Source organism: Calypte anna, chromosome 1 (genome assembly GCF_003957555.1).
Source record: "Calypte anna isolate BGI_N300 chromosome 1, bCalAnn1_v1.p, whole genome shotgun sequence".
Lineage (NCBI taxonomy): Eukaryota > Metazoa > Chordata > Aves > Apodiformes > Trochilidae > Calypte > Calypte anna.
Genome location: NC_044244.1, coordinates 24,793,859 through 24,821,316, shown reverse-complemented (window position 1 = coordinate 24,821,316; position 27,458 = coordinate 24,793,859). Strand labels below are relative to the sequence as shown.

Here is a 27,458-nt window from a genome sequence, read left to right as displayed (position 1 = left end):
GTGCGGGGAGCAGCGGGCGTCACCTCATCTCGCCCCGGCCCGGCCCCGCCTCGCACCCCGCCCCGGAGCCCAGCCCGGAGACAGCATCATGAACCTGGAAAATAAAGTGAAAAAGGTAAGGTGGGGGCTGCCTGCTGAGTTACCTGCTGGCCGGCGTCCGTCTCCTCCGGGAGTGGCGGACTCCGCCGCGCACCTCCGGTGGCTCCGCTGGAGTCGCACCCCGAGCTCTGGGGCCGTGGAGTCCCGTGCCTCGCGTGGAGCCCTGCTCCGCCCCTTCGGGCTACATCGCCCCGTCTCTGGGTGAGGGGAGCTGCCTCCTGAAAGCTCCGCTGCTCTATCGGCCTCAGAAACTCAGCTCCTGGCGCTGACTGAGACGCTGCAGTTCGTTTCCCAGGTAGCCGAGCGAGTACCCTTGTCCTGTCAGGCAAGTGGAAACACGTGTTTCCCCGCTACCCCCCCCCCCCCCCCCCCGACAGAAAAACCCAAAACACCCGAGATTTTATAGTTGTATTCAGGCACGCTGTGTACTTCGGTATGCGTGAAAGCTAAATCCTGTGCGGCCAAAACACTATTGGTGGAGATGCTGAAGATTAATCTCTGACCTTTGATGTCACTCGCTTATTACGATCCTGCTGTTGGCACCTTTCTGGAGTGCCCTCCAGAGACATTTGGGGTTAGTTGTTTGGGTTTTTTTAAAAGGCATATTGACTTGTTTGTTTGGAGTCAAACTGGCAAGCAGCGAAGGGTAAGTAACACAAAATGACATGTAATGCAATTGGATTAGATCTCTTTCCAAAATTCACTATTTAAAAGTTCGTAAGTAAAACTAATTTCATGTGGGACACAACTCTAAACCTTTGCTTTTAGTGCTTTTGCAAATTAAATGCAAGAGTTAAGTTGAAACTTATTTGAGTATCCGTTACAAAGCTATTTGATAAAGGCAAAAGGAGCTTTGTATATGAACATATGTGAAATCTCTACACATCTCTCAATGACATGTGAAAACTAGTTTTTTGAAATACATATTGTATGGATTTTATTGCATGGTTTGTATTCCTCAATTGTTATCAAGGGTAGTCACTAGTTTTAGCGCATGCACTGTATCTGTAATGCATTTCCAACTTGCAGTCTAGAAGCTGACTCAGATTTGTAGGTAGTTGTGCAGTGTGGAAGGTTACCTGTTTAGTAAAAGCTGAATCATGGAGTGGTTTGGACTGGAAGAGACGCTAAAGATCATCTATTTCCAAGCCCCCTGCCTGGAGTCCCTGCAGAGTCCTACCACTAGACCACGTTGCCCATCCAGCCTGGCCTTAAACACTTCTAGCAGTCATCCATAACTTCCTTGAGCAACCTGTTAGTTTTTCACCACTCTCAAAGTGAAGTTTTCCTCCTGATGTCTAACTGGAAGGGGGTAGATTTAGTTTAAAACCTTTAACCTTTGTCCTATAGCTCCATGGCCTTAAATACCTCCTCAGGTTTCTTGTGGTCTCCCTCCAGGTACTGGAAGGCTGCTATAAGGTCTCCCCAGAGCCTTCTCTTCTCCAGGCTGAATAACCATTCTCCAAGTGATGTCACCATTTTAAGTGGCTAGTTGTCTGCACAGGATTGCCTCTTGTATGACTGCTTGTATGTAATGAAAAATAAGCATCTTCACTAGATTTGCTTGTATTTTCTAAGCAAAGTTTAAAATGTAAAACTTGAAGGCATCACTAGAAGTTTTTTTTAACTTCAGGAGGGGAGAGATGCATATTTGTGGAAGATGGAGCATTCCTATTCAGAATTTTTCCATCTAAAGAGAAAATAAATGTGCTGTGAAATACTGAAAATTCTGCTCACAGTGGAACCTTGGTTAGAGTGAAACTGTAGTTGCTGAACATCTGCTTTAAATTTCAGTGTGATTATTGGTTAGTTGAATGTGTTGTAAGTTTATTTGACTATATTTGTCATAATTTTCTTTAGTCATCTTTTAGTCGTCTTTCTGATGTCAAAGATTCCTGAAGACTCTTCTGAACCCACTCAGGCAGACACACAAGCTGGTGACAGAAAAGAAACCAAAGCTGGACATATTCCTAAAACCAGTAGCTCCAGCTTGGAAAGTACTGCAATGAACACATCACTATTTTCCCCAAAACAATGTACACTGTGTTCTCCAACATCACTTTGAGGGTATAGGGAAAATGAAGATTTAATGCTTTTTGTTAAAGACTCTTTTAGAACAAAGTTCTACTAGTCTGGATTCCTGCCCTGTCACCTCCCTGAACTTGGTAAATGAATGGGTAGGTCACGGTCCTGCTTTGCAGTCCTGCTGGCAGCATGGTCTCCTGCTTCATTGGAGAAAATAAGAAACTGTCAGTGAGTCTGTTCTGTATAAGCTTTTCACAGTATAATACTCACTTTGTACAACGAACTTGTCATAGAAAAGGGGCAGAGGAGTCTGGGGAGAAGAAGTGCAACTTTTCTAATGTGGAATGTCTGTGTGATTCTTTTTCTATGATGAGAGAGTTGGTTTGTTCTGTTGCAGTAGAAAACCAAACAGTGCTGTAGACATCTTAAGTCAACAATTGTAATGCCCTTTGATAAATGAATGGTGAATAAAGTATGTATAGGAACAAAGTCAACCTTTTCATGTTTTGCAAAGCATGATTTAGTAATATCTCCTGTACCTCGCTTCCTGTTGAGGTCACTGTTTGTTTTGGTGTTACTGCCATGGAAACTCACAATGGTGGAGCTTTTTTACTGTTCCATATGTATAGTAAGATCAAGGAAATGCTATTTTATTCATGGGTGAGTTTTAAATGTAAGGAGAAACATGAAAGCCAGTGTAGAGATGCGAGAGGAACTACTGCAGCTTTGTTAACAAGGAAACTGTATAACAGTATGCTTCCTGCATATGTTGTGGTAGCATTTTTTTTCCTCTCAGACTTGTAAGAAAAAAAAATAATTGTTTTCTGGAACACTCCTTTGAATGCACATTCCTACGTTCTTTCTGTCTGATATGCCTGGGTATCAGCTTGGCAAAGATAGCAACGCTGAGTGAAATGTTTTTTACTTTTTTTTTTTCTCTGTCAAAAACACTTCGCAGGTGTTTGACCATAAAATCTGAAATGCCTGAATAGCAAGGCAAGGAAGTGTTTTCAGTGCAAGACTGCATGACATATAAGATCAGGTGAAACTTTCTTTAATATGGAGTAAATATAAGCCAACTATTAACCAGTGAGATGGAAAAATAACTAAGTTAAAGACATTAAGATCTGTTTCTGCAAGTGTTCCTGGAAATAATTTTTTTTCTTTAAGTAAAATAATAACAATAATAGTGAGTAGCAGTTGTGAATGAAATTTTATTGGTTAGAAATGTATCTTTTACCTCAAGAAAGTGTACAGAACAGGTCTTGCAAATTAATGGCTTCTTCCTACCAAGCACATATTTTACAGATGTAATGGGGTAGATGTAAATAAATATACCATTCTGTATTTAAAAATAATATTTTACAATCTACTTTAAATAGATATGCATGTTTGGCTTATATATATGGATGTGTATGGGATGTGTGAGTGAATATTTGTTTTATATAGGATGTATATGTAAAAAAACCCTACACCCTGATATATACTTTCTACTAAGATGCAGCATTGGTGAGGTTCTAGGTGCTGGAGGCCTGCAGGAGGAGTAGAGCTGTAAAGATGAAAGCTTGTCACACCTGTTAACCAGAGTCAGACTTGGTCAAATGAGTAGGTTGGGTGTCAAGGGAATAAGGAGGCTTCTGTCTTGACAATTCCAGATTGTACCAGATGTGAATGTACTCTGGTACTGCTCTATGTGTGTTTCTGGTGTTTTTGTTTTTTTAAAGTCTGCCTAACTTTTCCTTTGAGCATTGTTTTCTGTCTGAGGTTGTCTAACTGCAGCTTCTGAAAGCACTTTCTGAAAAAAAAGTGTGCACTTCCTGCATGACTAAAGGTCCTAGGGAGTGAGCATGTAGATTTCCAGATTTGCTTCTGGAAACATAGTATTAGAAGATGTGACTGGGAAAGAGCACTTATGTCAAAACAGAATATGCCAAGTACAGTGAAAATGCCTCTGCAGCATCAGATGATGGATAGTGCTGTATTAGATGTTTATAGTGCCTGTCAGCTGCATTCAGACTTAGCATAATACTTAACTTTGTGAATTAACACCTTGTTTTCTATCATATATAATAGCTGTTAATCTCTTGACAGTAGATTGTGTAGCAGTGCCTTAAATATTTATATTCTGAGCTGTTTGAAATTTAGCTGAGGACATCATAATAAAATAAATTCTTAGTACTTGTGTACTGTCATAGGCTTCTGCAACTCTTTAGTTTATTCTTCTACCCATTCCTCCTAGATCATCTTTCAAATGCTTTTCTTGGATGCAGCCACTTTTTGGCATTCTGCTCTCTGTGCAAATGGACTTCCTTACTTAAGATTTTTACTGGTCTTAATTCCAGTAAACTTTTCCATAAATTGAAATGCATATTTCAGAAAAAGCTAGGACAAACTTGCTATCAATTTTAGTATGCATGTTTAATAATAACAAATATAGAGTGGTTCATGGAATACTGCTCTTCACTACAGATGAAGTGTTTTCTTTCTTCTTGTATAGTGTCTGTAGAAGTCTTATCAGAGCATTATACAGATATAAACATGTCTTCTGTGGTTTTGGGATTGGTTTTTATTCTGGAATGATAAATAATATAGCTCTTCTGTTTTTGAAGTTTAAATGCTGTAATTTATATTCATTTTCAGGTTCTTGGTTTTCCCTACTAGAGAAGACTTTTGCTAGTACAGAATATAGTGATACAGGATCAGCTCTTGGCATTAAAGCATACACAGCTCATGAGATTTTTAAAATATTTTGTTCTCACAGTCTCACTTTTGCATACTTGGCTTTATCACTTGTTTGGAAGTCCCTGAAGTACATTAAGGTATGCTATAAATCTGTTCCGTTGCACAATACAGGTGTTTTTACTTTAGCTATGGAAAACTGTCACTTCATGTGGCCCCTCAAACATCCAATGAGATCAATAGTCAGGTAATCTCCAAACCAGAAGATTTTTAGGGTTTTATGGTAAAGCCAAGAATAGCTTTAGCATGGATCTCTTTACATCTGCCCTTGGAGCAATTGAAAGTGAAAGCACAGGAGGAAGATCTGCAAAAAAAACCACTGAAGATGTTTTAAATTTCTTCTAGGGCTCAATGTTAATTATTAGTCTATTACTGACAATTTTCTCACTTTTTAGCCACAACCTTAGAAATCCTAGAGAGATCTGAGTAGAAGGGCTTCCAGTCTTCTGTAGATGCTGAGTCCTCATCTTGATTCTTACTGCCTGTTGGAAGGTGGAAGATTAATACAGGTCACCTTCTGGTTGTACAGAAGTCCCTCTATGGGGAGGAAGGAAAAGCAGCCAAAACTTGAGTTATCTCTGGTCTTTTAGTAGCCTTTTGTTACAGGTGGTTCTTTTACCCTCTTACCACTACATCCTAGGGGCTCCTTTGTAAAAGGTCCTGAAAGTCAGAGCAACCAGCTTTATTTTAGGGCTGTATCTGTGCTGGGTGTGGTGACTATTAAATTTCCAGTGGACCTAACTACTTCCAGTGGACCTCTGTCAGGATGCTCTTGGTGTGGTTTTTGCCCAACTGCTTAGAGGCAGGGAATAAGAAAGACAGAATCAGACTTCAGTCCCTGTACATTGATAATATTGAGAGACAGTGGGCAAAAGCTATAGCAGGAGAAATTCTGATTCCAGTGTTGTAATAGGCTGTTGAATCTGCATCTAGACAAGGCCATAGGAAAATATGGTTTTATTGTACCTGCACTTTGTGGGCAATTGGGTGACCTCCACAGAGACCCTTCAACTTAAAATAATCTATGCTTATTAAAGCAAGTATAGGCAAGTTTTAAAAACTGCTGTTGTGTCTCATGTTTTAATTCATCAAAGATGTCTTAGGGCGTATCTTTGTTTTCCCTGTAACTGTCTGAACTGAAATGGAGCAGTCTTTTCCTAATTCTGACCTAGCTGTACCCATTTAAAAATCTTTGCCCAGATGGTTTTGGATAGCTTTTGCTGTAAAATAAAAATTAGTCAGTAGACAGGTATGAACCTTATTCTGGCATGTCTTATTTCAGCTGACCTTTCTGTGCCACTTCTTCTGTAACTTAGTTTATAGGGAAAATGGGTTCCCTCCTCTTTTTGGGCATGCATTCCCACTCCAGCACATGCTCAGACTGCTCTGTATCACTGCAGCATTGACCCGGCCAGGTCCTCCAGAAGGCATGGAGAAGATGCAATTGAAGAAGCACACTGCAGCTTTGAACTCTGAATTTCTACAAATACAGCAGAACTGGCTGCTGAATCAAAAATAGTCACTTCTGAGGCTGATGCTCCCCTTACCACTGAAGGTGCTGTTATAGGACTGTGGAGGAATATTTGATTTGCTGGATTTTAGAGTCAAATATAAAAGTACTGTGTGCTACTGTTAATTTTATATCTTTATTTTTTGGCATGCAGCCATGTAGTTTCTCTATCAGAGCAAAGGCAGAGGCTGTTTGTGCGTCTCAAGTTGGGTCTAATTTGTTTTTCAATGTGTGAAAAATAAGGGTTTAAAATTGTAGGTTATTGTTTTGTTGAGTGTATCTTTCAGTTTGGTAGTGTTTGTTTGGTCAGTTTGTTGAGACAGTTTGTTGTATCCTGTTGTTTTGGGGTGTATTTGTAAGTGTATGTTTAAGGAACAAAAGCCAGACAAACAGGAGGAGTGGCCGACTGCAGGGGCCCGCGAAACGGACGTAACATGAAACCATTCCCCTCAGCAGCAGAGCGAAGCCCGCGAAATGTGAAACCGTTCCCATCGACAACAGAGAGAAGCCCGCGAAGCACGAACCAGTGGTGGGAGAGCTCGCGGTTTGGGAACCAATGATGAACTGATGGGAGACTGAGGGGAAGGGCTTTGTGAAAAGTATAAAGGGCCGGCTTCACCTTATTGAAGGTGCGAGCCGGTGGTGGGGCTGCGGCCCCTCCGGCCGCCCAGCGTGCTGCAGCACGCTGCTTTACTTACATCTCTCTCAATAAAAAGTTTTTGAATCATGTCAGCGTTTTTGACACAATGTAACCTTAATTTTGAAGCTGACCAGACTAGGCAAATAGAAAGGTCCTTCCCTTCTTTCTTCTTTGCAGCAAAATGAGAAATACATTCAGAAGTCTGTCTTGTTTGCTGATTCAGTTTATTTGTCTCAAGATGCATAAGCATTTGTTTAGAGATGTGCTCTTTATTTGTGGAGTTGGATGTGGAATCCAGTATTACTAAAGAAATCTGCACTGAGATAGATGATTCTGAAGATGCAAGTAGGCTGGCTGGTTGCTGTCAGTTTACTGTGGAGAAGGCAGTATGTTTTGAGTGGAGCATTTAGATAGCACGTATTTCCTCTCCTTAATTTGTTTCTAGAGAGGTATTTTTAGGTTTAAAATGCTAGGAAGCTTGGAGATGATATATTATGTGTTTCAAAAGCCATTTTCATTTTCTGACTTGCATTTCAGATTCTGTTCTGCAAATTCTTGAAATAGTAAGTACACTTGTGTACTGTACAACAGTGCTTTATCCACAAGTGATCCTAGGGTCTTAAGCTTTCCTATTACAACAGTAATGATATTATCGTTATTACCCTTTCTTCTCCCTCTCCCCCACTTTTTTAGGAGTAGAGAGCCCAAGAAGCAGTGCCAGTTTTTAGCTGAAGTAGCAGCTAGAGAAAATGGGTTAATGTAGGCTTTGTTTTGTGGATTTGATTCTGTTTTGGTTTTTTAGGGCAGTGTAAACACGTGTGAAGTTAAGGGCTGTTTAGGAGGGATGATTTTTAAGACTAACAAAAGAAACCCCAAACAATCCACCCAAAAGAAACCCCAAACTGTACTGAAAAACCTCAGTTGTTTTGTTACTTCAGCTTCCACTTTCTCTTTAGAGAACTTCAGTGGCAAACATTTTGTTCTGTTCATGTGTGACTTGACAGGAGCGCTTAGTTGTTTTCTGATGTTTGGGGTATGTGTGCCCCACCAGTGCCCATATGATGGTTTCTAGGTGAGAAGACTAAATGCCCATCTTCAGTGGAGATTAACTGTTATTAATCTGCTAGCTTTATATACCTAACACAAGCAAAAGTGTAGTTGATGAAAGATAACATCATAAAAATTAGGTTCATTTTACTTGTCTCCTGGTCTGGCTTCAGATTAGTGCCTATACCATGTAAACATCTTGAGCCCTTAGAATGATAAAGATGTCACCATGATCATAGAAGGAGTGTGTTTCGTCTTCCAGATAAGGAAGAAATAATTTCATGTCCCTCTGTCCATCCCTCTAGTTGCAAGCAGTAGCTTAATAGCTGCTCTAGTATCTTCTTCCTAAATAGACCGTAATCCACAGGGAAGTTTTGTAATTTCCACTGGGGTGTCTAATGACTGTGGTCCTTCAAATTGCAAAATAATTGAAAACATGGTCTTCCCTGTGTCTTATGTTTTCTGAGACAAGAAGTTGGTTTGTGAATAAGCTGTTCTGTCATTTTGGACAGACGCTCTTTGAAAGCTGAGCCTATCGTATCATTGTACTTACAACAGCACTAGTTTGACTTCTCAGAGTAAATTACTAACTTAATAAAAGGGTATCACCACATCTAATTAATTCTGACACTGTATTATTGTTGCCAGAAGTAAGATAAGTTCCAGAACTTGTCAGCTCTAGCTCTATTTCCATCCATGGTAAAAGCCAAACTGGAGGTGAGCTGTCTCCATAAAATGATCCTTATCCCTCCCACTGAATCTACCCACAGCTGACCGGGAATGTGCTTTATGCTGCTGGAGCTGTGGGTAGGAGTGGGGATGTGTAGTGAGACAGGACCAGGTGCCCTGAGTTATTGATGAGTGGGTGTCAGCTGCTCTCTTATTGGCCCCCTGCTCCTGCACATGCTCAGGAGGGAGGCCAGACACAGGTGAACCCACACCCACTCATCAATAACTCAGGGCACCTGGTCCTGTCTCACTACAGGGATGGGTTCCCCCCTGGCTGCAGGGCATGAGCCTGCGTACCCAACCAAGAGTGCAGATCCACAGCTCTTCATCCGTCTGATCTGACAATGTTCTCCAGAGGTTTGAAGAGCTGGAATGAGGCATTTTAAATTTATTGTGTTGCTTCAGTGAAGAAGTTATGGTGTTTGGTATTTTATCTATTTTTCACCTTAAATATTCCAGTGGCTGTTACCCAGTTATATTCGCTGCTGTGTGTGACACAGTGTCCAGTGTACCAGGCCTGTACTCTGTACTGTTTTTGATAGTCTTATATGTCTGCTTTCTGAATTGGTCATCTGGTTCTTTATTCTCTTCATGGTGAACCTCTTTGTGTATCATTTACATCCATTGCTTTCACTAATTGCCATTTCTCTTTCTTCTGGGAAAGTAAACTCCTATTAGTCAAGTTGAAATGTAATTATAAAGGTTATGTTCTGCTCTCAGTCAATAGCAGAATAGTTTCAAAGAGGTGCAGGAATATTAGACTAATTACTTCTTTTCTTTATTCCCATCAAATGCCCAAGTTACTGCATATAAGTGTAGGATCTGTTTATTTCTTGATCCACTGCATTTTGCCTAGTAGTCCTGACTGGATGAATTAAATGACCTTTAACTTGAAATCTTACGGCTTCATTCACTGTGATTTCACAGCCACAGACTGAAGTGAGGGCTGCAAAGAACCTGCATCCTCCCTTGTGTGAACCTTGCAGAGTGAGCTGGGCTGGGGAGACAAGTCACCAGAAAAATTCTTGGGTTTGGCTAAGGCTAAGTTTATGCTTGCTTGCTCAACCCTATGAACAGACTTGTATAAACACTGTCACATAAGTAGGTGCAATAGAAAGGTGAGGGGACCCTAAAGTACTGTCCTGATGTAAGCTTAGTCAAATCCTTAGCCATTTGCTTTAGTTGTGGATTGTAAAGGCAGCAGTATACTTGAAGCTGACTATAGCTTTCTTCTTACTCTACACAGATGGGCTTGGGCCATGAGGAAGGACTTGGTGCCCCCTGCTTAAAATGCAAGGATAAGTGTGAAGGATTTGAGCTTCATTTCTGGAGGTAAGTGACACCAGATATCTCAAGTTGTGACTTAGCAATGCAGATCTTGGAGCATGTATGAAAATGTCTAACTGCTTTTGTTCTCTCTTTTAATTAAACTAGTCAGATGCTTTCAAGAAATTGTCTTCTAGGTTCAGGGCTTCTCAGCTGCATTACGACAATGTTTAAGTATATGGTTACTTACAAACATACAATGCACCTGCACTGAAGTCAATAGTAGTACTTCTACTGAAGCATTTGCATTAGCTTAATAAACAGTTGAAGTAATTTTGTAAAAAAATATCTATCCCTACAGTAAGAGAGATGTCAGCAAAGAAGTGTGCTTTGTCTGTGTAATAAAATCCTTTCTCAGCTGCTGACCAAATACATAAACTTTGATTTGGGATTTTAGGTAGAATTATCCATGTTGATAAGATGTTGAAACTTTGTATGCATCTACAAATTACTAAAAAGGGGAAGAGGTGTCATCATTCAAGTAATTTAGATAAGTGCTTAGCCTTGAATGATCCATTCTTCCTACATGAGTAGGAGCTGAAAAAGTTGCAGTAAATAGGCTATGCTGTGGTCTATGCCATGACTTCTGCAAAAATTTTGTATTACATAAGTCTTACTGAAACACAGCCTTCTGGTTGGGGTGGCTGATACACCAGAAAGCTGTGCTGCTATCCAGCAAGATCTGGACAGGCTGGAGAGCTGGGCAAATGTGAACCTCATAAGGTTCAATGGGGGAAAGTGTAGCATCAGGCATCTGTGTAGGCATAACACCACCACCAGTACAGACTAGGGAAAGCTGCTCCATGGAGAAAAACCTTGGAGTCCTAGTGGACAGTAAATTCTCTATGGGTCAACAATGTGCCCTTGCAGACAAAAGGACAAATGGTATCCTAGGGTGCATCAGGAAAACTGTGTCCAGGAAATCCCCTTCAACTCTGCCCTGGTGAAACCACACCTGGAATACTTTATCCAGTTATGGGCTCCCCAGTTCAAGAGAGACAGGGATCTACTGGAGAGAATCCAATGAAGAGCTATGAGGATGATTAAGGGATTTGAGCATCTCTCCTACGAAGAAAGACTGAGAGAACTGGGGCTGTTTAATCTTGAGAAAAGAAGACTGAGAGGGGTTCTTAAATTATGTCTATAAATATCTGAGGGAGGGGTGGCAAGAGGATGAGGCCAATCTCTTTTCAGTGGTGCCCAGTAATAGAACAAGGAATAACAGGTTTAAGCTAGAACATAGGAAGTTCCACCTCAACATGAGGAGAAACTTCTTCACTGTGAGGGTGATGGAGCACTGGAATGGGTTGCCCAGAGAGCCTGTGGAGTTTCCTTCTCTGGAGACCTTCAAAACCTACGTGGCTGTGTTCCTGTGTGGCCTTCCCTAGGTGATCCTGATTTGGCAGGGGGCTTGGACTATATGATCTCTAGAGGTCCCTTTGAATTCCTAACATTCTATGAAACCATCAGTGTATCTATCATGTTAGTTCTGATTATAGCACACTGGTAATACTGTATATGCTCTAATAAATAGCTTATTGGGGGTGGAAATCCCTTTTAGAGGGAGCAGCCTGCACAGGACAAAAGAAATAATTGTAAGTAGCACTAGCACATGCAAGCAATGAAAGGGATTGCATTCTACCAATACTATTTAGCTGCAGTCCTTACTATATCTCTAGTAGGGTTTTATTTGGGTTGGGTTTTTTTGAGGTAGCCTTTACATCCCAGCCAGCCAGGCACCAGGTACCAGTAAGGCTTAGAAGGTTTCACTCTTTACCGAAGTATCTGACTACAGCTGAGACCTGATTTAGAAAATAATCTGTAAATTGATGACAATACAGCTTCTTGATTATGTATCTATAACTATAGAAAAAGCTTAAAAACAAGGATATAGAGCAAGAAGTGGTAATACATTAATAAACAAACATGATCATCTAAAGATAGCAAATATTTTAAAATGTTCTTTCTATTAATTAATTATTTGCTCTCCATTGAAGAGGGGACTCGTGTAGAGATAAGGGAAAAATAGAACACAGCTAACATGTTGGCAATTCAATACAACAGAATAGAAATTTTTGCAGGAGTAAATAGCATTGTTTATCTATGGTTAGATGAGAAACGGTCACTTCCTACTTGAGAAGTCTTTATTTAGAGTCAGTGCAGTAAGTGGGGGAGACAAAAAAGTCTAGACTAGTTAACTTTTTCTCAGTTCTGTTCTCTTTTTCTTAGTTCCTATTATTAAGAGACCTTGTAATTTCTAGCTTATTCTTCAACAAGGAAGGATTTGGAATAAAAAGACATAAAATGTTTCAATTTATTTTGTCGCACAACAGCATGTTTGCCAAACTAGATTATGTCTACTTCTATGTATATATCTGGAGAGTTTCCTTTGTGTTTTTCTTTATACACATCTCTTTATTCTCCCATGGTTATGGCTCATTGTGCCAGGTCCTGAATCCATAGCTCATCAGAGCACTGTTTGCCCCAGAAAATAGAGCTTGTAGACAAGAGTGGATTAAATAGCAAGAAAGAAAAAGACATGAACAGCAGCTATTTAGTAAGAATTAAGTTTTAATTTTTAAATCTAATTGACATAGGCTAGATAAGGTGGCTGGAATTAGCCTGAGAAGCATCTTCTAGTTGGTAGACAAATATGGCACATAACTCTCAAATAGCTGAGAAGTTACCCACTGAATTCAAGAGTGGGTTAGAAAGAAGCTACTTCTCCAGCTGAGCTTTTACTGGAGACAGGAAGAGTATGAATCTAAAGTCTGAAGTCAATCTTGTGTAAACAGTTTTCAAAGGAAAAAATAATATGCTTTGCATGATACAGAGATCTTATGAGTCCACCAGTTGAACAGAAAATCATCGATCCCCAGTACCTGTTCCCTTTGTCATGTTAGGCTTAAAATCTGAAACTCTTCAGTAGAAGCAAACTGTAGCAGAAGTGGATAGCATGTAGCATGGTAACATGAATTATCAGGGGAGCAGTTAAAGTTCAATCACTAACTTTACTATTCTCAGTAAAAGGCAGGTGTTGGAGTAGGGTTTGCAACTTGGAGAAACTGGTACACGTTGGGAATAATGACTGTGGTGGCTTGATCCCTGCCAGCAGCCGAGCACCCACACTCCCTATCCTCTCACTGTAGGGTGAGGGAGAGAAAGGAAAGAACAAAAGTGAGAAAACACATGGACTCAAAGTCCATGAAGGGTGAAGGAAAGAGGAGGAAAAAATCTGTTGATGCAGAGGCACTCTCTCACAACATCCCACCAGCAGACCAATCCTCATCCAGTCTTCAGGCAGTGGCCATTTTGAAAGTTAAAAACCCTTCCTTCTTCATCCTCTACCCCATCTTATTGCCGAGTGTGACATTACATGGTATGCAGTATCTCTGTGCCCAGTTTGAGTCAGCTCTGCGCCCCTCACTTCTCCACCCCAGCTTATGGTTCAGGTGGGGATAGATTAAAAAAAAAAAAAAAAAAAAGCCCTGACATTGTGCAAGCACTGCTCAGCATTAAAAAGTGCTTTCAACACTGTTTTAACCACCAGTCCAAGACACGGCACCATACAGGTACTTCGGAGAAAGCTGCGAGCGAGCGCAGTAAGGAAGGCAGTAGCTGTGCTGGCAGCGGGGCAGGCTGAGCTCCGGGCTGTGGTCCGAGTGTGACACTGCCCTCTCCTGGGTGAGAGGAGCTGGGAAGCTTCAGCAGATCATGCAATAGTTTTTACTTGTCTGATTCACGAAGGCTGGTGTAGCTCAAAGAGCTAGGGGTAATTTCTCCCTGTGTTACTACACAAAACAGCCTCAATTCTGCCTTCAGTGAGTCAGACAGGGAAGTAAATGAAGCAGTCCAAGTTTATGTGTATTGCAGCAGGGTTTTACACAGTGCACTGTTCTACTCTATACCTGGAGCATTTGGAAAATACCTCGCCTGGTGTGGTAAATGCTCTTTAAGCAATGTGTGCTATAATTCTTGGCACAGTGTGTTGGGGTGGTTATATAGCTGCAAAACTATTAAGTTAATCAATTACAGAACTGGTAATAAACAAAGACCTTAGTATCATTTGTCCCTAGCTTTTGAAGTTCTGAAAGTTTGTGTGGTGATCTGAATGCCACATGAGTACAATAAGAGCTACAGTCTACAACAGTAACTAAACAGTGAATAATTGCCTACTTTAAGTGTGTTAATAGTTTTTGCTTTTAAAATTGTCCTCAGAATCAAGCTTCCATCCAAGTGTAGCAGCAGCAGGTGGAGGCTTCTCAGTTCAGGTGTTAGACTTCTTTCAGACTGCAAAACTGCCTCTATAAAATTATCAGGACAGGCTGGATAAATGTTTGCTCACAGGGCATGAGTTACCCACTAGAGGGAAGTGTGGGATAGGAGTTGGAAGTTGCTAGAAGGAGGAAGGAAGGTTCTGACTTAACTTGATCATATATATGCAAGAAAGTGGTAATTGTCTCCAGTGCAGCTTGCCAAGATATTTGTGCTTCTGGAGATAGGCATCTTAAGACTGGGAAAGCCTGTTTTCAGCATCTGACTTCTCTGCACAGATGCAGTTCCTGAAAGGCAGAGAGAGCTTTAAGTTGACTTTTAACATTTTCTTGTTAAATTTTTCTTGTAAGGCTTTCAGGCAAGTACCGAGGCAAGATTCCAAGCATTTGAAATTACTATAGCTGCATTAATAGCAAGAAAATATTGCACAAGGAATCATGTAGGAGGTTGGTCTTTCTGAGTGGAGGACACAAGGCTCATAAACTTGTGCCAGAAATTTGTTGAGGGCTCCTTTGTGCTTGCCTCCTGCTGTCATTAGGAGCCAGTGTAAAGAGTCAATGTAAGAGTCATGATCTGAATTTTTCTTCTCCATACACCAAAACATAGAAAAGTAGGAGGATTGATGAAATTTGGGTTTGGAGAAGGAACTGGAAATCTTTGATTGTTGCTATAAATAGAAATCCAGGACACAGAAATTCACCAGCTTGAGAAAGATGCTGGAATCTGCTTGCCACCTTTATTCCTATTTCTACCCACCTGAGAGTGGGAAGCGAGACACAATCTACTAAACCTGTCTTTTACAGTGATGCGCAACTTTGAAATCCACGCGTTTTGAAGCGTCACCCCTATCTCCCATGTTTTTAACAGGAAGAGCATCCCATACTGCTGAGATTTGACTAGAGAAACTTTTCTCTCCTATGAAGTCCTGAGAGGCTGTGAGCATGTAAGCAGGAGTCACTGATACCTTTCAGTAGGAATCTTGCTGCATGTCCTCAAGTAAAGGGAAAAGCTTTTTGACAAGTCAGGTGAAGAGAATAAGAAATTCTCGTTTCCTGTATTCTTGATAGATCTAAAGGAGGTAAAATTAAGTGTGTTAATACATGTGTTTTAATATATGTATGTGTATATATAATACAAATTGGTCTTTCTGGCATATGTGAAGTGTTTGCTTTAGCACCAAAAATTAAAACAAAGCATAAATTATCAGACAAAATTATGAAGCGCAAGTTTAAGGGACAGGGACGCTTCAGTAAGATGGCTGTATCATAGTCAAATAAATGACCCACTAATCTATTCTAAGTAGAAGTAATTGGTCATATCTCCTATGCAGAAGAGACAGTGACTAAGGAACAGGACTCTTGTGGCAATTTATTGGAAGAAGGTATTACTAAATTGTGAACAGTGCTACTCTGTAGGAAGAGTTATGTGTGTAAATATCAACTTGATATCTTTTAGGACTGGAAATTATTAAAGAAAAGGGATTATAAATCAGAACAGGAAGCCTTTTTTTGGCTGTTAGCAGTGCACAGACATCTTCATGTGGCTGAGATCCAGGGGAGCTTTGGGGAGCAGGGGAAATAACAGCAACCTCGGAGATTTTCCTTCAGTGTACTGACGGTCTGACATCACTTGTGACTTGGGCATTCTCCACATTTTTGCTGGACTATTTTCTCCTGTGTTTGTAGACTTCATTATCCACAGGCTCTACGCCAGGTTCACAGCACTTGGAGTTTTGTAACATAGCCCCTGCAACAGCTTCTTGCGAATTCCATGTAGGCAGAGAGTCATTCACTTAATCTTGAAAAAGCAAGGGGATAACATTAGACTGAAATGTATGCAGTCAAACTCTTAGTCTGGGGTGGGGGAAGAAAAGGGATTGTTTCATTCTTCTCAGTGCAAGTATAAAGCACGGTAGTTCTATGCTGGCTTTCATAGTGGGACCTAGGAGGGGGCCTTAGGATAAGTTTCATGCTTTCACTTTTTTGCAAGTATTTGTTCATCTGTTTAATCAGTGCAACAGAAAATCTTTCAAGGACACTGAAATTAGAAAGGCATGTTACTGAGTATAACAGCAATTAAGTAAAGGTGCCCTCTTAGTTTGAAACAGAAACAGCTGTTCTGCATTCTGAGAGATTGCTATTATAAAAGAAATATGCAACTTCATGAGACAAAATGAGCAAAAATAAAGTGCCCTTGAGGCTTTTCCAGCATGTTTGGAAGTCTCAGGGGAAGAATTCCACCACAGCTTGCTGGGGATGGTGTGGTCTCTGCAGGCTGTCATTGCTGCTTCACTGTAGTTGGTTGCTGTACAGGGTGAGGAGAGCTGCAGGAACTGTCTTGCTGCTGTTGTGACAGAACAGGCAACACATAAATTGTTCTTACTAAGTTCTGTTTGGCAATCAGAGCAGTTCTGGACAGCAAGACTATATGTAACTTGCACAAATCTGTACAAGTTACCTGAGAATGTCTGTTTACCAACATAATTAGATTGCATCCTGATACATCAAGTTCCTCAAATACACTTCACTGGCCTTGCTTTCCAATGTAGCATTGGCATATTGGTGATAAATAATTACTGAATACTGAAGTAGTACTAATGATTTTTAAAAATTGACCTTTTCATGAGCTCTACTTTTATTTTCTCATATTTACCAATAAGGAGTCTGTAGGATGTTCAGCAATGCAGGCGGAATTACACAGTATCACATCTGTGCATCTTTTATGTTTTGCAAGTGAGTTGCAAGTCATGCAGGCTACATGTCAGCCTACACTTCAAGTATCAGTCTCTTAAGTTCTTAGATATTGTAGAATCTGTTCTGCTTAACATTTTTATTTTACTTGTTATTTTTAGAGTGGAGTGGCTTATTTCTGTTACAGAGTTAGTTACTTTTCTTAAGGAGTGGGCTTCATAACTTAGGTTACCATAACTTATGGTATTATAATTGCTGTCTTGGAAGGGTTTGTGTTGGCAAGGGCCTTAAAGATTATAGAGTTCCAACCCCCCCTGAATGTCCAGGGACACTTCCCACTAGACCAGGATGCTTCCATCAACCTGGCCTTGAACACTTCCAGGGAGGGTGCATCCACAGCTTTCCTGGGCAACCTGTGCCAGTGTTTCACCATCCTCACACTAAAGAATTTCTTCCTAATGTCTAAACTAAATATGCCCTATTCACATGACCAGTGCAGTATCCAGCACACACTGAAATAATAATTCCATATGCTGTATAAGAAAGTGGTGTATGTATGTAGTGTGTAACTTTGGGGCTGGCTGTGCAACATTTCCCATATGGAGATTGTTATTCCTTTCCCATCCCCTTGTGAACTTGTTCAAGTCATAGCATGTTCTTGTCACATACCTGTTAGGTGCCTTTAGATAAGGTATTTATCTTGTCTTCAAGACTTTAGAAATCAAGGTGCAGAAAAATGTTAGGGTTCTGGATTTTTGCAAGCATTTTTGATAAGCATTTCATAGGTAGTAGGTGTATGTTATTCACTAAAAATAATATTACTCTTTGCTCTTCAAGTTCTTGAGATCCAGAAGGTTGATCTGTTTTCATAGGCTATAAAATAAGAGCTTTTAGTTCATATCCAGCTTTGCTAATTTCCATAGACTATGGCTAACTTGTTTGAACTGGAGCTCTGGGCAAGCCATGAACAAATAGTAAGCTATCTTGTCTAACCCAAGGTTTTGTTTATTATATGGGAATTGTTTAATTATGCGTAAGGTAATAAATTGCTATCTAATATCCCTTAATCAAAGGAGTTTGAACGTGTTGTGTATTAAAGAATACCAGTGTAGATCCTTCTACCTTTTAAGGCTGTTATCTGTAAAAATTCTCTGTACAGCATGTCACAGTACCTCTGACTTGGGTCAGAGCTGTGTGAAAGGCTGTGTCCATATAAGCCTTTCACTTTTTTTTCATCTTCTGGATGCTGAACCTTGAGCAGAACTTGGTGTGATTACACTGTATATATGTCTGTATGCAGGTTTTTTAATTTCTTTCTAGGAAATGTTTGTTTCTATTTGATAGCAACTGTGTTATAATAAAATATCAAGCATACATTGCAATGCCTATGAAGAAAATAGCAAAATATCTAATTTTGAGTGTGTAAAGAGAACCTGTAAAACTAAAAACCTAAATTATTTCTGGTAGAATCAGTGATGCATTTAAGTTAACTCATGGGTGAGTACCCATAATCTATCTGTTAGATGGGTGATAATGGACTTCTATGTGTGTGATCACTACAGAGATGTAACTGAAGGACTGATAAAGCATCAAATTCAAAATGCATTAATGTTGACTGATATCTATCTAGTAGCAATCTCTGTCAACATAGACTGTAAATAATACAACAGGAGAAAAAAAAGAGTATCCTCAATATGTGTTCAACACATTGCAGATAACTTGAATATTCCCTAATCAAAGCACTTAGCACAAGGCCTTTGATTCCCAGTGATAATTTTACCCAGCTGGTGTGAGATGTAATTTTCAGCTGAGCCTGTAACTTTGTTTCCATAAATTTCAGAAAAATATGTCGCAACTGCAAATGTGGCCAGGAAGAGCATGATATCCCCACAAGCAATGAGGACGACTGTAAAGTGGGGAAACTCTTTGAAGATACAAAATACACAGCCCTTATAGCAAAGCTGAAGAAGGATGGTGCTCCAGTGTATAAACGCAATGTAATGATACTGACTAACCCAGCGGCAGCCAAGAAGAATGTATCCATCAATACTGTCACCTATGAGTGGGCTCCCCCTGTTCAGAATCAGACACTTGTAAGTCTAGCTCACTTTTTCTTCATGTTCAAGGCAGGAATTGGTGGGAGACAGAGAAGTACAGCTTACCAGAAGGATAAATGTGCTGCTTGTGATCTTCTTCCTCCTCAAAACTCTGAAAAAAAAACCAAAACAAAAAAACAAGAAAAAAACCACCAAAAAAACCCAAACCAAAACAAAACCTCTGAAAATATGGTGCCTGTTTAATGAGTTTTGCTTCTGTGATCTTGTAGATACAGATGCATGTCTTGAGGTGGCTATTAATAGACTGGATTAAACATCTGCAAAATCCTTGGAGTTTCTAAGCAGCTTCTTATTTATTTATTTACTTTGGGGTTTTTTTTGAGTAAACGTGAAATTTCAATTTGTGTGGAGTATGGGCTTAAAAAAAAAAAGCAAAACAAACAAAATAACAAAAAAGAAACAAACAAAAAATGCAACAACCAATCCCACAACAATTTACGTAATTGTTTCAAGTTCAGGGCAGCACTCATTCTTGCACATAGCTTTTACTGTATATGGTTAGAACAAGGTCAGTGTTGACATCTAAAAGAACAGCTCTCTTCCATCATGTTTTCAGCTGAAGCAGATGAGATGGTAGATAGCCTTCTGAGGATTTTGCTTCACTTTTCAAACTTTGATTGCTGATTTACTGTACTTGCAGTGTTGTGTGATCCATGCCAGAAGCACATTGTCTCTGACCTACCTCAAAATATCCTTTTTTTCATTGACTTAATCAAGCCTTGTGCATGTAAATCAATGGTTACTTAATATACATTTACCACTGACAATTCAGGCTTATCCATGCTTTATTAAATCTAGAACTCTAGTTTTTTTTAATGTAGCTCAAATTATTTTTGCAGCAGTCTGCATGCCCTGGGCAGACTATTTCAGCTCCTTCTTTTTAAAGCTATACTGATGATCAGTAGTTTTAGATAGCTTTGAAGAAACAAGGTGCTCTGTAAACATTATTTATTATTTACTCTGATAACAGCTCTATTCTGAATGTTGTAAAAGGCTTAAAAGGAAGCTTTCTCTGTGAAGCAGCTGATTAATGCATCAGCTGCATTTCATCTCAACTCACTCCGTTTCGGGAGCTTAATGTTTATGGAAAGAACCTTGTTTTTGACAAATTTCACTGTCGCTAACAACAGTAGAGATAATTTTAGTCATGTGTTTGCTTAAAAGGATGGTTCTATGGTTGAAGTGGCATCTGATATCTAATTCCTTTTGGTTCAGGCTAGACAGTATATGGAAATGCTACCAAAGGAGAAGCAGCCTGTTGCTGGCTCAGAAGGCGCACAGTACAGGAAGAAGCAGCTGGCTAAGCAGCTGCCTGCTCACGATCAGGATCCTTCAAAATGCCATGAGCTCTCCCCCAGTGAAGTTAAGCAGATGGAACAATTTGTGAAGAAGTACAAAAATGAGGCACTGGGTGTAGGAGATGTCAAACTCCCTGGTGAGCTGGAAACAAGAGCCACTGACCAGAGTAATGTGAGCAATGGTGAGAGAGCCACTTCAACTGCTGTAAGAGCGATGCAGGACAAGTCCCCAGGTCAGAAGGCATCTCAGTATGTAAGTATAAGAATGGAAAGATAAAACAAAAAGGTGTAGTACCATCCAAGTGCTCTCTTTGTGTGTCGTTTAATCCAATTAAGTTGCTTATTAACTTGAAATAGTAAAAATCAGGGTTTGGGGGAGGAAAGAATGGGAGCTGAAAAATGCAAGTGTCTGCACAGGACCCTGGTTTCTGTCCATATTGAGTGCAAATAACCAGGTGCAGCAAATACCTTCTTAGATGACCTTTTAGTCCTCAATGCAAATACACGTTAACTTGGAGATATGGTACAGCAGGATGACTTACAAAAGAACAATAAAGAAACTTGTGTAGTCTTTAAAAACGAATTCTTAACACTTCTCTCTACTTGAAGAGTTTAGTTTAATTTTAGAAGCCTATTTTCTCCTCTTTCTTGGAAGTGCACCAAAATTACCCACTTGACAAATTGTGTTTATTGTTTCTTAGTTTCATTTAATTTTAGAGTAACACCTCTCCCTCTCATGTCCAACAAGCCAAGCCATGTAACAGCTGTTTTGACTAGCCTTCTTCTTTGATCTATTTTTTCCTTAGCATTTGATTTCTATGTTGTAATTGCTCAACAAAAAACAAGGTATGTAAAATTACCCAGTTCAAATTTAAATTTCTAAAACTATAGCCTTTATAAAGTAATTTTGACATAACTCACCAACTTCTGCTGTGCATGTCTCTTCTACCAACTACAAATAGAAAGTTAGGGGTAGGACTACTGAAGTAACATTAGTGAAGGCAGACCTTCATTTCAGGGTGGTAAAAACTCCTTCAACTTGATTTCCAGAAATGTTGCTGTTACATTTATGAATTCCCAAAAATATTTAACTCATGGGTACTTACAGAAAAGAATATTCAAGTTCTAGATGGAGGTAGAAGTTTGTTAATGTTGTAGGATCTGGCTTTTTTTTGGGGTGTGTGTTTGTGTTTTTTAACTGTAATATATTACTTTTTGCATTATTCATATGCATTTTTGCATTATTCATATGGAATATAAAATTAACACTTAAGGTAAGTGGGCATGATCAAAGCTAAAACTTAACCAGTCTTATGCTATGCCATTTGGTTATCTGTAAAATATCTGTATTATATAATTATTATTCAGAGGTTTTTGCCATTATCTTGTGTGGAGATTCTGAGGTACTAAAAAGTTTTTATCATGGCTTGATGAGGTTGCTGTCACATTGTCTTAACTCAGACTCTCCTGGGTTACTTTAGTTTCACCACAGCAGTTCTTCATTTACCTCCTCACCTACAGAAATACACACTTTGCGTTGTAGTCTGCTGGCCACCTGGCTTGGACTACGTTAAGGGCAGGAGGCACTCTGTCCTCTTGAGTAATTATCAAAAGATGCTTTATTTTTACATTACATCCCTTTATCATTTCCAAAGTTTTCTTCCTCAAGCACCTTAGTATACCTCTTCCTATTTAGGCCAGGCATATGTAATTTAAAAAGATATTTTAAAAGTATTTAATATGTGTAAGTGAACACTTGAGCTGCTTATCTATTTTTAGAGACTGAGTTTACCCTGGGACTAATACTTAGGATTTACATCAGTTTTGGGGTGGTTTTTTTGTTTTTTTTTTTTCGTTTTTTGTCTGATTTCTGCAGTGTGACTTAGATACAGGCATGTGCTGTAGCATTATCTCAACTTTTTTTTTAACAGTTGAAAATAAACAAATACAGAGACAAACTCTTATTAAATACCTTGCAGAAAACGTGCCATCCTTGACTACATTTTTTTTCTGTTAATTAGTTCTGCACTTTTACTCTCCTTATTTTCTTGTAGATTATCTCAGATTGAGTCTGAAAGCACATTATTTCTGTGGCTCTGATAAACAGAATATCTTGAAAAAATAATTTTTCTTATAGGAGTGGATTACAGTTCTTCTAAACCTGATTTTAAATAATTAAATAAAAAAAGCAGGTCTCTACTAATAATATAAATATAAAAATGGCCTCTGTGTTTATACATATATGTATTTTACCATGATGAAAATCTGAGTAACAGGAAAATGGAAAAACAAAAAAATCAGCATAATTGCTTCTTGTAAAGAAGCAAATTTCTGTATGTAACTTATAAACACCTAGGCTCGGGATGTTGCAAATATTAAATAAACAAATGGTCTTCCCCTCATCTAGGTCCATACAACTACTAAACCTTCCAACTGGCTCCTCTTCTAGTGTGAGGTCTAGAGCAGAAAGAGTCAAAATCTTCATACATGTATAGATATTTACTACTCCCCTCTCATTGTGGTCCAGGCTGTTGTTTCTCCCCTTTTTGATGTCTATGTATATTTTGAAATTCAGACAAATTTAAACTTGTCTGAAACAAATATGGTGCTCTCATTGAGATGACTTACAGCTGAGACACTTAGCACAAAATAAAATTTTATATACGCACACCATTAAAAACTGAGGCCATTTGTGGCTAGACTTGTAGTGATGTGAGTCGTGGAGATAACCCTCCCCGGGTGTTCAGCCCAGTTACAGACCAACTGGAGAGCAAGAAATGCCAAATGAGTGATTAAAGTGTAGACTAAAATTGTTCTCAGTAACATAAACCACCTGTGTTTTTGTGACTTGATCACAAAACCTCTTTGTAAGCAGGTATGGAACAGGAGACTATGAACTTCTTAGAATTATTTGTAGTGTGTGTTCATAAACTTTGTGGTCCCTTTTCCATAACCATTCTTCCCATCCTAAGATCATTAATTACACTCTACTGGACAACAGTTTTGAGTGACCAGCATCCCTAGAACACTGCTTTATAAAGAATAAGTCTGAAAAATTCACAATTTTTTTTTTCTCCCCAGTGATGCAGATACAACTTAATTTTCTCATATCTATTAGTACAGCCATTTTCTTGTCCTGTGTTTCAGTCATAGCCAGTTAGCTTTGATGGCAACTCCTTATTGTTGATTAATTAAGGCCCATAGAACGTAACATGAATTTTAATTGCCTGTTCTATTTTCTTTTTTTTAAGAACTGGCCTGTAGTTGTAAGAATGTGAATATGACAACATATAATAATCCATTTAATAGCACTGTGTCAGTAGAATGTACTTCATCTTGAACTGCTTAGTTAAACCTGGACTGTGGCATCATGTCACACTACTGTCTGATCATGGGAGTAAACTAATGGTTTAGTATGTCTGGGAAGGTAGGATTTATTAAATATGCTGGCAATATGTAGTTGCTATAAGTGTACCTCTTCAAAGACTTATTTAACTTGATAATGATTTCTTTCCAGTCTTGCTATGAGTGCAAACTGAACATGGAAGAAGGTGACCCAGCCGTCTATGCAGAACATGCAGGATATGACAAACTGTGGCACCCAGCTTGTTTTGTCTGTTGCATCTGCAATGAACTTCTAGTAGACATGATCTATTTCTGGAAGAAGGGTAACCTGTACTGTGGAAGACATTACTGTGAAAGTGAAAAACCACGCTGTGCTGGGTGTGATGAGGTAGGAACCACTCTACTTCTTTTGACACACACGTTTGCTCCCCTGAGAAGTAAATGTGGTTTTTTTAGTAACGTTTTAGTGCAGGAACATGATGTGCTTTCACCAGTTTTAGCTGATTGTAGTTGTGATGAATGAAACTGGTATGGACATTCATGAGGATCCATAGTTTGCCTTGGATTTTGTGGGGATTTTGTGTGGCCTACAGGGACCTAAGATGTAATTAGTACCTGAGTGCAAAATCTTCTAGAAATCCTGATGTTGCAGTTGTCTCCTCGTAAAGGACGCTAGGGGGAGCGCCTTACTAAAGCACACCTTGTGCAGCAGGCACAACAGTCTGCCCGGTGTCATTGGCATCTGTTTGCTCTTAGAAAACTAAATGGAGGGATTTGGAAAACAGTCGAACAACTGAATGTTATTGAAATCATTTGGAACAGTGGAACCGCCAGTTCCTTGGAAATTACAAAACCTCCTGAGGCTAGTTTTACTGAAAGAAATTCTATTCAAATGCATGTATTAATGTTTGTGTCTTCCTCATAGCTAATATTCAGCAATGAATATACTCAAGCAGAAGGTCAAAACTGGCATCTGAAACATTTCTGCTGTTTTGACTGTGATCGCATTTTGGCTGGGGAGATCTATGTGATGTTGACTGAGAAGCCAGTCTGCAGACCCTGCTACATGAAGAACCACGCTACGGTAAGATTCCTACAGACACGTGGGTGCTAGGAAGGCCAGGAACATCCAACTATGGAGCCTGAAATTCTTGCTTTTTATCAGTGTGGGAGTGTCTGAAGAGTCACTCATAGCTGTTGTCCAGTATCTTGAATGCAGATTCAGGCTGAAATCAGTTCTCGCTTTCCCCTTTTGAAAAACAACTTCAGAGCAGACCAGTGTTGTGTCAGTTCCTACACTTGAAAAAAAAACTACTAGTGGGACTGAAAGACTGTTCTGAAGATACCTTTAACTTGTCCAGTGGTGAAGCAGGATTCTGTAGCAGGATGGGTACAGTAGGTAAAGATGAGTTAAGTCACTGTTAATTGTGTCAATCATAGTTCATTGTGACCAATTTCATTTGGTCAGCTAAAAGTCTGTACTGACAACTGCAATCTAAATATTTTGTTTATTTGTATTTCTAACCATATGAGTTTTGAAGGAAAGTGACAGATGGGATAAATCTAGAAGTTTGGGAAAGGATGGTAGTTCTTGGCTCCTAGTCAATCTAGGAATTCTCATCTGAAATGACTGCCTGTCTGCCACTTAACTACCTATTAGTCTAATTTGCATCTAGGCTGTTCATGTAGTTAATAGAGGAAAAAACTGTTCTCTCTAGCTGGCAGATAACAATCTTCTAAGGTAGGTATGATGAATTATCTTTCAGAGAGGCATTTTTTTTATTTTAAAGTATTAACTTGTGATTTAAATGATAATTTTTGCCAACCAGATTTTAAATTAATTACATCTGCGACTTTCTAGTAACCTTTAATTCATTTGCATTGCTTTACAGCTGCCAATGCACAGGAGGATCTCTTCAAATATATGAGTTCATATATTAAGATCTACTCTGTTTGGCACCACAAATTTTGATCACTATTTAGGCAATGGGAAATCACAACTCAGTTTAGTCCGAGAAGCAAATGATTTCTTGTGTGCATTTTATTATTTTGTTTTGTGTCCTGAGGTGCATTATGATTGGAAACACTGCTTTAAAATTAAAGGAAAATCAAAAGCTGGAGGCTTTCTTCAAAGCCTTTTTTTAACATCTGTCTCTCTTGTTCAAAAATATTTTAAGAATTACAGGTTTTATTGTTGTTGTAGAGAGTGTGTGAACACTTCATTTAAGTTTAATTTTATTTCTAAACAGGTCTGCCAAAGCTGCCATAATGCTATAGATCCAGAGGTCCAGCGTGTGGCATACAACAACTTCAACTGGCATGCTACACAGGAATGCTTCTTCTGTTGCTGTTGCAGCAAGGGTCTCATTGGCCGGAAGTTCATGTCAGTGGAAGGGATGGTCTTTTGCTCAGTGGAATGTAAGAAGAAGATAATGTCTTAAGAGAAGATATCTTCAAACCAAGAAGTGCTGCGTTCCAAAGGCTCTTGCATCTCTACTGTAAAATGCACAGTGTTGGGGCACTTAAGGTTACTGAAAGTATTAAATAGCATTTTCCCAAAGATTTTTTTTTTCATGAGTAAAACTTGCTACATAATCTTAATTTCTCTTTTGAAATACCATTCCTACATTGGATGTCAAGTGACTTCACCTGCCAGAAATGTAAGGAAAAATGTTATGAACTATATACATTTAAAGGGAGCTCTTCACAATGAAGGATCTTCTTGCTCTGTCTTGTGTAATAGAAGAAGAAAATGTGAAAATGCTCCAATTTTTGGGTTTTTATGATAAATGTAATTCTTCCATTTTTGTTTTTACTAATTTATCATTTTAATAGTTTCCCTGCTTTCATGAAGCACTTTATACAAAAGGATCAGATTTACCAATGCATACAGTTTTGTTCAGTAGACCTCAAGTATGCAGAGGGAGTTAAGCTTGAAAACAAATATTGCCTGTAATCATGTTTGTTGTTAACACCTGGATTCTTAAGGGATGGTGACTCAAACATCTGGTTTGTAAAGTACCTCTTCAACCACTAGAAAATGGTGGCTCATTTTTCTCTTATGACTGACTGTTCATGCCTGGTAAAATTTTCATGTTATGAATCCTGAAGTTACATTACAGGTTGCTTTTTGGTTTTTTGTTTGTTTTTAGTTTCATTTTTTTGAGGGAATAGCAGGGAGAAAATATAAGACTGAGGTATTGTGCAGATATGGGGAGGGAGAAAATCGCCAACATTAGTGGGTGTCGCTCTTATTCTTTCAGAACTGTCTTGTTTTTTCATGAATGTTCTCATAAAATGTGCCTTCTATTGGAGGGATGTGGCACACAATACTGTATGCATTTCCAAGAATGTAATTCTACACAAAGATGATTCTTATGCTTTTTTTATTTGTAAGTTCTTAACCAAAGTGCAAAGAAGTCTTTCCCAGAAAATTTCCAGTACTTGAGTGAGAAAAATCAGTGTATTAGCTTTGCTTAGTAGACATAAACCAAATGTATAGTTCTTCTTTTTCTTAAGAATTACAGATCTACAGTGAAACTTGTTAGCTATATTTGTGCAAAACAGTAAATGGAGAGCCTTTGGCCTAAAAAACCACACCTAATAAAAATAATTTCA

The 27,458-nt window shown here is 39.1% G+C and overlaps 1 protein-coding gene across 1 annotated transcript; it reads left to right on the top strand.

Moving 5' to 3' along the window:
• On the top strand, nucleotides 1–27,458 carry TES (testin LIM domain protein). Its single transcript, XM_030469330.1, has 7 exons — nucleotides 1–115; nucleotides 10,036–10,121; nucleotides 18,921–19,173; nucleotides 20,413–20,748; nucleotides 24,013–24,228; nucleotides 24,766–24,924; nucleotides 26,090–27,458. The coding sequence occupies exons 1-7, from the start codon at nucleotides 89–91 to the stop codon at nucleotides 26,279–26,281; spliced, it is 1,269 nt and encodes a 422-aa protein (XP_030325190.1). The 5' UTR covers nucleotides 1–88; the 3' UTR covers nucleotides 26,282–27,458.

Coding starts and splice junctions, on each gene's coding strand:
- TES (XM_030469330.1), top strand. CDS start 89: ATGAACCTGGAAAATAAAGTGAAAAAG. Junction 116..10,035: donor TGGAAAATAAAGTGAAAAAG/GTAAGGTGGGGG, acceptor TACTCTACACAG/ATGGGCTTGGGCCATGAGGA. Junction 20,749..24,012: donor GTCAGAAGGCATCTCAGTAT/GTAAGTATAAGA, acceptor ATTTCTTTCCAG/TCTTGCTATGAGTGCAAACT.